Source organism: Talpa europaea, assembly GCF_964194135.1.
Source record: "Talpa europaea genome assembly, chromosome: 7".
Lineage (NCBI taxonomy): Eukaryota > Metazoa > Chordata > Mammalia > Eulipotyphla > Talpidae > Talpa > Talpa europaea.
Genome location: NC_140074.1, coordinates 38,844,853 through 38,858,938, shown reverse-complemented (window position 1 = coordinate 38,858,938; position 14,086 = coordinate 38,844,853). Strand labels below are relative to the sequence as shown.

Genomic DNA, 14,086 nt, shown 5'->3' with positions numbered 1-14,086 from the left:
GATGGTCAGAAATTTAAACATTGACTGGATATTTGATGGTACTCACAAGAAAATTTTTTACTGGGATAACAACACTTCAGTTAAGTGTTTTTATATTGTTATGTGTTCCTTATGAGTCCATTTATTTTTATCATTTCCACCAATAAAGCCTATCAGTTAAGTAAGTAGTAAAAACAAAAGTTGAGAAAACAGGAGGAATGGAGACTTTCCAAGTCCTTTTATGATATTAACATAATCCTGATACCAAAACTTGACCAAAACACTACAGTATCATGAACACATATAGGAGAATCTTTAACAAAATAGCAGGAGACAGAATATAGCAATGCATGAGCCATATACATGACAAAAACATTTACTACAATAATTTGAGATTGGTGTATATTCACAAATCAACTAATCTAATAACAGAGCAAAGTACAAAAGTCATATGAACATTTCTACAGAAAAGACAGACAAATTCAATGCCCACTCATGATAAATTCTCAGAAAACAAGAAGGAGGAAACATCCTCAATCTGATAAAGGGCATCTGGGAAAAATGTTCACTAGATATAAGACTGAACTGTGATATACTGTGTGTTTTCCCCCTAATATGGGAAACAAGCAGGGATGTCTAATCTTACCACTTTTCTTCAACATTGTGCTGGAGGTACTAGGCAATGTAGTGCACAATAAAGATGTAAAAGACAGAAAAGGAACAAGTAAAAAGATCTATTTGTAATTTTCTATGTAGAAAATCCTATGTAATCTACAAATCAACTACTAGAATTCAAGACGTGAACTAGCGTTACACAATAAAGTCAACATAAATCAAGTGAATGTCTATGTATTAAAAATGAACTGGAAAGTGAATTTTAGAAATCCATTTACAATCCATTTATAACCATGAAATATTTAGGAACACATTTAACAAAAGATATAAAAGACTTATACACTAAAGAAGAAAAAACAATGATGAAATTAATGGAAGCATGATGGAATTGAGGACTTTCATGGCACAGATAAGCAATCCTGAAACTACTATCATGGCATTTTTGGCTTGAACAAATGAGTACATATATTGATATGGGCGGTTCAGGGGACTATGTTTTTCACAGTTAGGGAAAGATGCAAATATGGAAAAGAAAAAGGTACCCTGCTGTGTTGAATTGTATATGGAAGTTATCAGTGAGAACTTATGGTATGATTAAGCACTCTTGTAGTCTAAATAAATACAGAAATATATAAAGGTTTATATGAGTGGACTCAAAAGAAATGAGTATACATCGGCAGCAGATGTACCCAGATTTTGGTTTCTAAAAGAATTAGGGTTTTCTTGAGGGAAAGCTGATTTAAAGGCTTAAACAGAATAAGATCAAAATGAATCAACATCTTGTTCTGGCAAAAAGTTAAGCAGTACCAAAATACAAAACAAATCAACAGAACATAGTGGGGAACTTGAAAGTCTCACTTGGTCAAATCATGCACAATGTGAGCATTAAAATAAATGATAGTAATGTATTATAATTCATAAAAATAAAAGTTTATGAATCTCTGATAAACTAAACAAATTGAGAAGAAAATGCTCTTATAGTATAGTAGAATGCAAATAAATACAGGAGTAACTAGAATCAATAATGGCTCTTAAATCTAGGCAGTTTCATGAATAGGATAATTTCATATTCTCAAAGTATCTCCAAGATACAACTGCAAAAAGCTAGTGAATTTTGTTATGCTTATTTTGAAGACATTTATTGCAAGCAATTGATACATTACAGATCAATTTAATCATTGTGTGAATTTCACATTTGCTTATGTGCAATTACATCTATGGGAAACATGAATGCCGAAAACTGCATCTAACTGAATTGAACTGTCCAGGAATATATACAATTTGTGAGCAAATACAGATGTGTGTATGCATGTATACATACACACCTCTTAAACATGTGCCAGCTACCTCTTTCACCATTTTATGAATCACACCCAACCACATTTGGTGTTATAACTTTCAATCTTTTACTCACACAATTCATAAACTGAATCCTTCTAATGCCTACTTCTATCAGCTAGCTTCAAGTCTTTCAAAAAATAAAGTACCATATTTATCTTATCTGTGTATTTCTTATTTTAATATGTATAACTGTGCTGTATGTTCCTCATAGGCTCTGTAGGATTTTACTGAACAATTTTGTATAGCATAGTGGTTTTTACAAATACATATATTGGGTTATAGCAAAATGCTTGCAATAGAGCATAAAGCAAATAAGGCAAAATGTAAACAGTGAATCTGAGTAAAAGGTATCCAGAAATTTATGACTCGGAACTTTTCTGTAGTTTGAATTAAGACTAAGAACTATGGAAAAAGAATTAAGAAGTAGGAGGTTTATGAATAAAACTATAATGCCATGAATGAATATATCAATCATAATAGTTTTTAAAGACTACTGCTTCAGTGGTTACCCTAAATAAAACTGATTTACACAATGAGAATGCAGTTTTACTCTTTCAATATCTCTAATCATACCAAAGAGAAAGTTGCTGTATGGTGCCAGCATGTCCTTTACCTCCTTATTATCCCCTTAAGAAAGAGAAAATCATGTTATCTTCTTTCAGTAAGCAACAGTTTGTTTCTAGGATTTAACAACAGTTTTTACTGTCAAGAAAATCGTTTGCTTTCTAATTTCCTTTTTGAATATTGTTTGAATAATGGAAAGTGACATTCTTTTAAAAATATTAAATAACAGTATAAATGGTAGTATATATGTTAGTAGATGGTATAATGTGGAAATGGCAAAAATTAAGGTCTGCAAATTACTAACTAATGGGGAATGGTACTCTAGTAGATACAATTATGGTTATATACAATAAAAATCACAATTTAAAACATAGACACAAAAATTTCTGGTCCTACTGATGAGATGAAAAGCTAGTTTCTAGCATAGGGGAAAAAAGATGAAATTTTGGAACTTACATTACAGCATTAATATAGGATTCAAATTCTCAGCCCAGAGGAGGTGTGAGTTTTTTTTTTTAATTTTTTTTTCAAAGATTTATTTACTTATTTATTTATACAAGCACTGGGTACAGTCAGAAGCGCAGGAGGGTGAGAGAATTCACCAGAGCCAGAGCAGGGAACAGAGCAGGCAGAAGGACTGAAGTACACTGCTGAGGAGAGCAGCGGGCGGCAGGAGAGATCTGCGTGCCATGCGGGACCCTCCTCCGGTGGCTGGGGAGCAGCCGGGGAACAAACCTGCGCTGCAGAGGCTGCGGGCAGCTTTGCAACCCAGCACTCAACCGCTGCGCCACCGGGGAGGCCCGAGGAGGCATGAATTTTTAGTCAAAGCAAGGTGCGCAGTTCAGGCTAAACTGTTCATTTACAAAATCGGAATCATACAGTCATACCTGACTGTACCATGTCACACAGACTTTCACCCCAACTAACCTACTTCTTCAGTGAGCTCTGAAGCCTGGTCAGTAACTCACTGGTTGGCTTAAATAGTTGTAAAATACACAAATTATTTAACTTCTTATAGTCTATCTTATAATTTTATATGCCCAATCTTTTATGTCCAGTCACCTTATAGTCACATTCCCAGCCAACTCCCAAACCAGATGGAGGGCAATATGGTAAAACCCAAAGCAGGTAACGATTCCTTCCAACACTTGTATACCAGAGAAATAGAGGCCCCCTGAGCTGACTAAGGTCCTGTCTACACTTTGACTTATTCAAACCTAATCTTCAGCAGGCTTTTAAAGTAGCAGTGCACGCAAAAAGAAAATGAAATCTTATTGATAGTAACATACTTATAGCTAACAATGTAATATGATGTATATTTTACAGATATGTAATAATAACACATATAGTAATAACTAGTAAGAACTATCTAAATAGTTGAAAAGAACAATTGTTTGTAGTAGATGATCTTCATTTTACAATAAGGAGCTTAAGATACAAAACATTTTGCTAACTTGCCCAAATTAGTAGCAAAGCCAGAATTCAAATCCTGTCAGACTGTATATAGTCTTGCTCTTAACTACTAGGCCACACTGATTTTTTACTGCCTTAGATTCTCAGTGTTTCCAGACAGATGCAGGATTCTCATTCTTTTAAGAGGTTTTATTCATCTTAATACACAATAACATACTGATTTCTCCTCCAAAGAAAAAATGAGTTCACTGCAATACACTTCCAAAAAAAGTATGTCTAAATCTATCATCATATTTTTCTCTTAAAACAATGTGACAGAATTACTCTTCACATTAATACCAAGTGATAATTCAAAAATATATTACAGATAGAATAAAGGTCTGTATTTCCTCTCATAAATTCATTCCCACTCAAGGCGTAGAGGAATGAAGATGGTAAATCTGAGTGATTATACACACAAGTTATTACTGATAACATTAGTTATCACTTTTTAAATTTTACAATTCAAACACTAGAAGTAACGAGTCAAAGTATTAAGCTGGTTAAGTACTTGCCTCTTTGAGAAAAACCTCCATATCTTCTTGACTTTCAAATACAAAGGCTCGCAAATCATTTGATGAAATATGATTTTCAATGTATTTGGCATTTTTATTATCCTTCATATTAATCTAAACAAAATAAAGGAACAGTAAGTTGAAATGTCATAAAACCAAAATTAATTACCAGAATATAATTATATATAACATTTGATTTCATTAAACTTAATGAAAAAGACAAAAAAAGAAGTTGGTATTAAAGGGTCAACATTTTAAGACATCTATGTAGTCAAATTTATTACTAGAAACATTTAATATATAATAAAATGAAAGCTGACTTGAATAGCACCTGATATATGACAATTCTGATACAACTGACTCACTGAAAACATATGAAACAATCTCAGATTACGAATGACCTTAAACATCTGTCCCTAAATTTTAACATTTTATATTTATTTTCTTGATCTTCAAATTTATACTGTATATGGCAACAGTTGATCAGTATAGAATACAAAAAAATTTTATGAAACCAATGGGAAAGCACCTGCAATGATTAGCTAACAATTAGTGCCCTAAAAAAAAAACCCAAGGCTTGTTGACCATTATAGCATAAATTTAATGATTTATTAAAAAGAATTAACAAATTAGGCATTGGTTCAATGTTTTAAAGATACTGAGGATCAATGTTATAAAAGATACTAAGATAGGTCAGGAAAATAAATTGTTTCAGGGAGAATACAATCTGTTATTTACAATCTGCAGATAAGTATGTTGAAAAGCAGAGACTAATAAAGCTCCAAAACAGAGTAATATAAAATGTGCTATCTATGGAATTTTGGAGAAGCTAGATTGCCAACAGCAAATGGAAATTAGTTTTCTTGAAAAAATTAAAGCTTTATGAAAAAGAAGGTATGTTTTATGTGCTCCATATAAACAATGCAGCATACTAGCAAGGAGTCAGAGATCACTTCAAAGCCTATGTGTGACATTAAGCAAGTACTGAAATCTCTGAAAGCTTTAGTTTCTTCAACTGTAAAATGGGTATAGGAAAACATAGGGCTAAATGTGGATTTAAATGAACACAGTAAAAAAGTTAACACAGTTCTTGTCATACAAATGTTAGTACTACTTTCTATTTTAAATTAGAGTACCAATCAGTGTAGAAAAATAGGAAAACAGATACACAAATGAACGACAAAAACACACACACAAAATACCATTACCTGGATAGAGAGGCTATAAACATTTGGTGTCTATTGTTTCACAATTCTTTTTTTGGCACCAAATTACTTTATTGGAAGTAAGTATATGAAATGTAAATGGAAGTGTGTTACAACTTACAGAAAGGGTGAAGAAATCACCTTATTAAAAAAAGAATAGTTATGTATAAGCGAGTTTAGGAACTGACTCTCAATATCACTCTCCTCCAGAGAGTGCATATCAGAGATATTCTGCAGTGAGACTATGGGGTTCCCATCTTGCATAAGTTGGTTACATGGTTACTCAATTCTTTGATGACTTGCACCTGATCATTTAGGCAGTAAGTCTCAAGTAAAGCACACATGTAGGGGTCATTTTCCTGACCAGTTTGTGTACCTTCAACAGTGAGATTTTTCTAAGGGTAATAATGCATACTTTGCTGCAATCATGGTCTTATTTCTTGATATCTTAAAGAAAGATTTGATCCACTTGTTGGTTTCATCAGTTTCTTAGCAAACTTCTCATGAGATTAGTGATGAAAGTATTTGGCAAAGTTCTTCAAAGCCACATAATTCACAGTCAAAGTAGTAAGACAGACTAGTAGACATAGGAGGCATAGCATTCAAAGATGATCTGATGGTCGATGGCAGTCTTCTAGTTCGTAATTTTTTAAAAAACTTTTCCAAAAGAAAACTTATTCTGTAACCTGTTTTATAATTCATTAATATGTCATAAATGTCCTATAATGTTAATATAAGTTACAGCAACATTTTTAATAGCTGCAAGATAATCTATTATAAGGACATAGAAGAATTTATACAAGCAGTCAATATCTACTTTGTTCTTTTGCTCCATCATATTGCTATTATAAACACTACTGTGAAAAGTACAATACCTCTCCAATTCTAGATTGGAGTTGTTAAAAATAATTTCTGAAAAAAGACTGCTAATAAGACCTGCCTGTGAGGTAGTAGAACTTCAACTATATCTTGAAGGATTAGGTAACTGTATGACGGGACAGAGTGGAAGTAGGTGATAGGAAAGGTGAAGGGTTATTTCAGGAAACATAAGAAAGTAGAGTGTATCTCTTTAACTCAAATATTCAACTGTAATTTAAAAATGTAAATATATGCCAGCTAGTAATTTAACTTGGTGATAGGCTAATATTAGGAAATCAAGTGACAAAAGAATGACAAACCTAGTAACATTTTAACATATTATTTTGAGGCTGGCATTTTAATAAAACCTGTTGATGATTATACTTGCATTATAACTTCTTATACTAAAGGTCACAATATTTTTTACTGTATTTTCTTTTAATTGTTACCAGATTAATCAAACAATAATGTCTACATTCAAAATAGATATACCCTTCTTGAGCTGGCAAAAATAACCTAATACATACCTGAGCAAGAAGAGACTTGAATATTATGCATACTCATTTTGCTAATATAATGTAAGATATAAAAGACAAAACTACATAAAATGTTTTTAGTAAAGTATAATATAAACACAAGTAACAGAAAATAGAACCTTTCAAGAATGCTGCAAGATTTATAGGGAATACTTTTCTAAAGTAATAATCATCCAGAAAAAATAATTTTTAAGTCATTTTTAGGTAAGTTGCAAGTTTATTATTATGTATGTATATTTACTATATGATTACCAAAGAATGTGGTTTTTCACTTTATAATACCTTTCTATGGCCAAACTTATAAATTTAAATATTTTAGATGGAAATGTTCCATGGCTACACACACTTTATTAGATAACTTACCTAATACAGCTTAACCTATTCTTCATGATCCGTAATCACAATGAAGAGCTATCAAACGTTTATGACATCAGTTAAATGCTGGTTTCAATCCCAGAATCTCAGAATGCTCTATTGCAGCAGATGATTTTCTTGTTTATCTTTATTAGGTGTCCTATATCAACATATTATTCATGGTAGTTTTCTACTTGAACAGTATTTAATCTACTGCCTACTATGAAACTAAGGAACCAGATTGCCGAGCTAATTTTACAAATGGATCTTGATCAATAACCTGCCAGTTCATACTTCTTTCTAGAAGTGCACAGGTTTATGTTCATGTATGAATTCATCAGTATACCAGATGCCAGAAAACCAATGTTTAAAAAGGAAAATGAATTTTTAAAACAAAAAACTACAATTGATACAATAATAAACCTAGCAGACACTACATCAAGATGAACAAAATTCTTACCGTGAGCATTATGGGCTCACAGACTCTTTGCTTAAATTTGTCTCTGTTATTTCTTAGCCACAAAACAGCATCATATGTGTCACGGTATCTCTGTCTCAACTTATCTTCCTTTTGATTCATAAGATTGTCAAAACGTACAATATGATCACCCACACCTAAAATTGGAAAATAACAACAAAGCATTGTTTTCCCAAAACTTTAATTTGTGAAATAATTTATTAGTATTATGAAAGAATATCTTACATCTGAAAATTATAAACACCACCCAGCATATATCCAGCATAGTAAAAAAGATCCACCACAGGAAAATTTTCTCAAATATCCAAACATCCGATATAAAAGATGACCTTTAAGCTACTGAAAATAAGTAGATTACATACAAAAGTATAAGAAAATACTAGATTTCCTATCAGAAGACAATTACAAGAGGCTTTCAAGATTCTGGGAAACAATATTTTTAGCCAAAAAGTGTATGTACAACAAAATCAAGAAAAGGGGTAATGAAATAAGGGATTTTTCAAGGGTGCAAAGAAAATGAAATTAATTCTCGAATGTCTCTACACAGGAGGTTATCTATAGATATAATCTAACAAAATAAAAGAGTAATGCAAGAAAAAGGAGCACATGAAATTAGGGAAAATACAGAAAAAGTGTGAGACAACTCCCAGACGACAGTTATGCAGGAAACTTTGAGATTAACAAGTTTAGATGGAATAAGGAAGATGGAAAGTTTCAGAACTCAAGAGAAGGTCTGGCAGGTTTTCTTTCAATTTAAGAAAATGCTGAAGCATATGATGTATTTTTTAAAAAAGATTTATTTATTTATGCATACAAGAACTGGGGTACAGGCCAGAGGTGCGAGGGTAGTGATGGTGAGGTAAATCAGTGGAGACAGAGTGGGGAACAGAACAGGAAGATTGACTGAAATACAGTGCTAAGGGGAGCAGCGGGCGAGTCAGGCGAGGTCTGCTGCGCCATGTGGGTATAGCTCCCTGGCTGGCCGGGGATCAAACTCATGCTGCAGAGGCTGAGGATAGCTTCACAGTGTTGTGCTTAATCCCATGTGCCACCAGGAAAGCCCTGTATTTTTTTTTTAAATCAAACTAAAACCTTTAAAAAAACTATCAATGATAGGAAAGTAGATCAAAAGGCACTGCTTGACTCATCTGTGAACAACTATCACTGCTGTAATAACAAACATTTTTAGTTTAGAATTAACCTGTACTTTTAGTTTAGAATTAACCTGTAAACAGAGTACATAAAACTTAATTATGCTTCTCAATGTTTTCAGCCTTAAAAAAACCATAAAAACAAAACAAAGTATAGATTAGAATATCTAGAAAGTGGCAAGGGAGGAAAGTAAAAAGGAAGGATGGGAATACTAGCATTTTTAGCTTACAAAATGTGCATTCAAGCAATACTGAAAATTATTAAATGATTGCAAAATTAGTATAATAATTTTGATAAATATTAATAAATGTTAATGATTAAAATAATGCATTTAAGGAACTACAATAGGGAGGGGAGATATACGAGCTGTAATCTAGGTCTAAACTAACAAAATATCACAAGATAATGCCTAAAACTAATCAAGTCACAATGAAGTAAGAATATGACAAAGATATATAAGATTAGTTGAAAAGGGGGCTTCCCGAGTTTAGCGTCAGCACTATGAAGCAACTTGCAGCCACTGCAGCACGAATTCAATCCCCGGCCAGTGAGGTGACCCACATGGCACAGCAGACCCCTCCTGTTTTACCCACTGCTCCCCTCAGCAGTATACTTCAGTCAATCTACCAGTTCTGCTCCCCACTCCGTCTCTGATGAATCCTCTCTTCCCCCACACCTCTGGCCTGCACCCCAGCTCGTGTATGCATAAATCTTAAAAAAAAAAATTAAAAAAAAAAAGATTAGTGAAAAAACTGCTAGAATAATTTAATATGGTTACTCTTCAGCATGGGTTTGGATATTGAAAGGGGTTGGCCACTGTTCTGTGGTAGGTTTTTTTTTTTTTCTTTCACAAAATACATCAAGTATTTCGAAAAAATGAAAATGGGCTCTTTTTTAAAAACTACTCTTTGTCATGTATAGTAAGCTAACAGACTATAAGAGTATAGTAAGCTAACAGACTATATTCTTCTGTCTGAATAATGTCAGAGACCTATATTCACAGGGGATATACTAGCAAAAAGATGTAAATGGAAAAGTTTCAAGAAGCAAAGCTAGAAGGTTATAAAGGCCAGAAGTTTAAATTTGATTTGAGAAACAACAGTGACTTTGTAAAGCATTTTTAGAGAATAAAATCAACTGCTATAATCTGACATAAGAAGTCAGCCAATAGCAAACCACGACACATGATAAGGTTTTATAAAGGTAACCAAGGCAATTGAAGTCAGCTTCCACAAGGACAGATATGCTTCCACTTTATAAAAAATCTTTTCACTCAAAGTTTCATTAGTAAAACTTACTCTTTTTCTCCTTCTCTAGAGTTTCCCTCTCTCTTCGCTTGTCAATAATCTCGCCTTCGCATAATGCCTTTTCATCTTGAACTCGTCTCAGATCATTTGTAATGGCATCAATCTGGGGTTGAAGATTTTCACAGTTTTCTGTGGTCTTCAGTTCATTCTGCAAATCTTCTATCATTTTGCGGGTATTACTTATTCTCTTCTGTCGGTCATGTTCTTCATTTTGTTTTACTGTTAATGCCTGCTGAAGTTCCTCAATCTAATTAAACAAAAGTAGGTTAGTACTTAAAACTGTTTTTTTCCTCTTGCTTTATAAAGCTTTTTTTTTAGTAATTTATCATTAAAATGCAAACAATCTAAAAATCAGAATGTTTTCCCCACTAAAAGATATCTTGTCAGGGGCCTCCCTGGTGGCGCAGGGGTTAAAGTCTCTGTGCTATCAAGCTATCACCAGCCACCGTGATGTGAGTTTGACAGGAGTTAGATCAATGGCCAGGGAGCTGACCCACATGGTGCAGCAGACCTCTCCTGTCTTACCTGCTGCTCCTCTCAGCAGTGTATTTCAGTAGATTTGCCTGTCCTACTCCCCGCTCTGTCTCTGGTGAATCCTCTCACCCCTTACACCTCTGGCCTACACTCCAGTTCTTGTATGCATAAATAAATAAAAATAAATTAAAAAAAAAAGGTATCCTGACAGAATTAGATCTATAGATCAATACTCCTACCAGACTGTCTATAGCCTTATTTGTTCTGTAATAACATCCCAAGTACCTAAGGTAGTGTTTTAGCATATAGTTAACACCCATTAAATATTTGCTGAATAAACAAAATATTTATAAAGCCAAACCACAGATTTCTAAATACATTTAGGAAACATACTGTACCTGTAAGACCAAATTAAAAGTCACATCATAAATGATACTATCAGTAAATAGTAGAAATGAAGATTATAACTCTATTAATTGAAAACCAAAACTATTTTAATAAACTATTTGCTACTAAAACCTCAAATTAATATAATCTTCAATCTATGTTTAGATTTGTTGACTTATACTCACGATAAATTATTGAAAAACAACCAAGATCACTTAAGTTGCCAGTGGAATTCAAAAAAAAAAAATTTTATTTTTTATTTTATTTTTTTTTTTTAATTTTTTTTTAACACTTTTTTTTTTTTATAGAGGCATGTTTTATTTATTTATTTGTTTGTTTGTTTATACAAGCACTGGGTACAGTCAGAAGCGCGGGAGGGTGAGAGAATCCACCAGAGCCAGAGCGGGGAGCAGAGCAGGCAGAAGGAGCGAAGCACACTGCTGAGGGGAGCAGCGGGCGGCAGGAGAGGTCTGCGCGCCATGTGGGACCCTCCTCCTGTGGCCGGGGAGCAGCTGGGGATCGAACCGGCGCCGCAGAGGCCGCGGGCAGCTTCGCAACCCAGCGCTCAACCGCTGCGCCACCAGGGAGGCCCCAAAAAAAAAAAAAAAAAATTTTATTTAAAGATTTATTTATTTATGCATACAATATCTTGGTATCGACTCCTGCTGCAGTGGCTGCGGATTGCTTCATAAACTGCATCTTAACCCTTGAGCGACCAAGGAGGCCCCACCGGTGGAATTTTTATCAAAACCATACATCTATATGTAGTCTACTTAAAACAGAACTAAAAATTTCTTTAATGCACACTTACACATAAACAAATACACACTTATATAGCCAATTTATTTTTCATAAAAAAAGAATTTTGTATTAGTAAAGTTAACAAAGGTTAACATAATTTGCTTATTAGCGTTCTTACAACTGACATTTACTCCCTTCCCCTCACTATCATTAAAAAAAACTCATTATAGAAAATATAGAAACCATAGAAACTTTTAACGAAAAATAGCCAGTCTTATTAGTCCTTAAACATTTACATTTTATTGCTTACTTACCTATCATAAAAGTTATGTTTTATTAGATTGTATTATTAAATATGCATTGAGAGTAATTTCTTACTATCTCTATGTCCTTATAAAATACATTTTTAAAACCCCTAGAATATCCTGTTAAATGGGTATACTACATTTTATCCTATTCCCTATTGTTGGAAGTTTGAGTTTTTATCAATTTTTCCTTTCTAAAACTTTACCTTTAACACAAGTCAAGATAATGAAATGAACCCATGTCAAAATTTCCTCTCCTTTAGCCATGCACAGTGAGAAGACATATTTTAAAAAATTAAGATACATATCTACGATTGAAAATTAACAATGTTCAATGGGCATTTAAAAAAAAAAAACCTACAAAGAAACCCTCAAACCCTCATACACTGTTGCTGGGAATGCAGAAAAATTGAGCTTCTAAGGAAAACAGTATAGAAGTTTCTTATATACATAAAAAAAATTCTGAAAAAAAAAGTTTCTTAAACATGAATTTAAAGGGTTATACTCACTTCAGTGCAACATCATTTACAATAGCCAAGCTATAAAAACAAGCTAAATGCCTCACAATGGATAAGAGGATAAATAAGATGTGGTATATATACACAAAGGGATATTACGTGGCCCTTAAAAAAAGATGAAATCTTGCCAATTATGACACAATGATGGAAATGGATGGGATTATGCTAATAAAATAAGTCAGAAAAAGAAAGACAAATACTGAATGATTTCATTCACATGTGAAATATAAAGAAACAAAGCAAAGGTACAAACCAAACCAAAATAAAGCAAACCCTTGTAATGTGATTGCAGAAGGGAAGCTGCCAGAAAGAGAGGGTGGAGGTAAGGAACAAAGGGAGGGGGACCAATGGACTACAGTGGAGTATTATGAGTGCTATGTAATGGGTAGAGTGTGGTTAACATATGGGATGAAACACATATACTCCTAAAACACATACAGTGTTGTAAATCACCCCAAAGTAATTTAATAAATTTAAAATTAATTTTTAATAATTTCATAAATAACTTAATAAAATAGATTCAAATAACTTAATAAAATAAATGTTAAATTAAAAAAAATTTAAAAAATTGTATAATAATTTAATAAATTTTTCCCCCAAGTCTACAGAAGATATTTGGCAAGAAAAAAAATCCATAAAAATTCCTACCTCCTTAAGGTAATGGTAAATGTGAACTGATTAAACTCTACCAATGTGAAAACTGTCACATCAAAATGAAATAATTTTCAAAACAAAACCCAGTATATATTATTTATAACAGATAAAACATTGTGCAGAAAGAACAAAACAATAAGTATTCAACATTTAGGATGCAAAACCCAATATAAATACAAGACAAAATAGACAAATCTAACTCATAGCAGAAGGTGCTAACACTCTAAAAATGGATAAATTAGGGAATTTGAAAAAAAAGTAAAATATTTGTGATATAAATAGTAGTATAAATACAAATATTTATATGTAAGATACTAGTAATTATATATGTTTAAAAAATAAGTAAATATAGCAGGTTTATTCTGTTATTTATGTATCTCCACACCTAAAGATTGAATACATACTCTTTTTGAAAGTTTGTAAATCTTTTATAAAACCAAATATTAATCCAAAAACTATCTCAAGTTCTAAAATAGTCATAAAAGCCATTTGTATTCCATAAAGTAATATAATTAGAACTCCATATTTAGAAAGTTTAAAAATTCCACAGCTGTAGAAATTAAAACAAGTTAACAATACCTCAAAATGAAAATAATAGTCTTAAACTGAAACATCAGAAGTACATTAACAAAAAAAGTACATGTAATCTGT

General features: G+C 32.6%; 1 protein-coding gene across 1 annotated transcript in view; it reads right to left on the bottom strand.

Annotated features, from left to right (window-relative positions):
• Positions 1-14,086, bottom strand: part of SMC5 (structural maintenance of chromosomes 5) — a gene marked incomplete at both ends in the record, with an annotated part of 59,508 nt that overhangs the window by 18,823 nt on the left and 26,599 nt on the right. Inside the window, 3 exons of the mRNA XM_084238764.1 lie at positions 4,467-4,580; positions 7,880-8,034; positions 10,348-10,603. Of these exons, the coding sequence (XP_084094890.1) occupies positions 4,467-4,580; positions 7,880-8,034; positions 10,348-10,603 (525 nt within the window). The remainder of the gene's footprint in view (positions 1-4,466; positions 4,581-7,879; positions 8,035-10,347; positions 10,604-14,086) is intronic.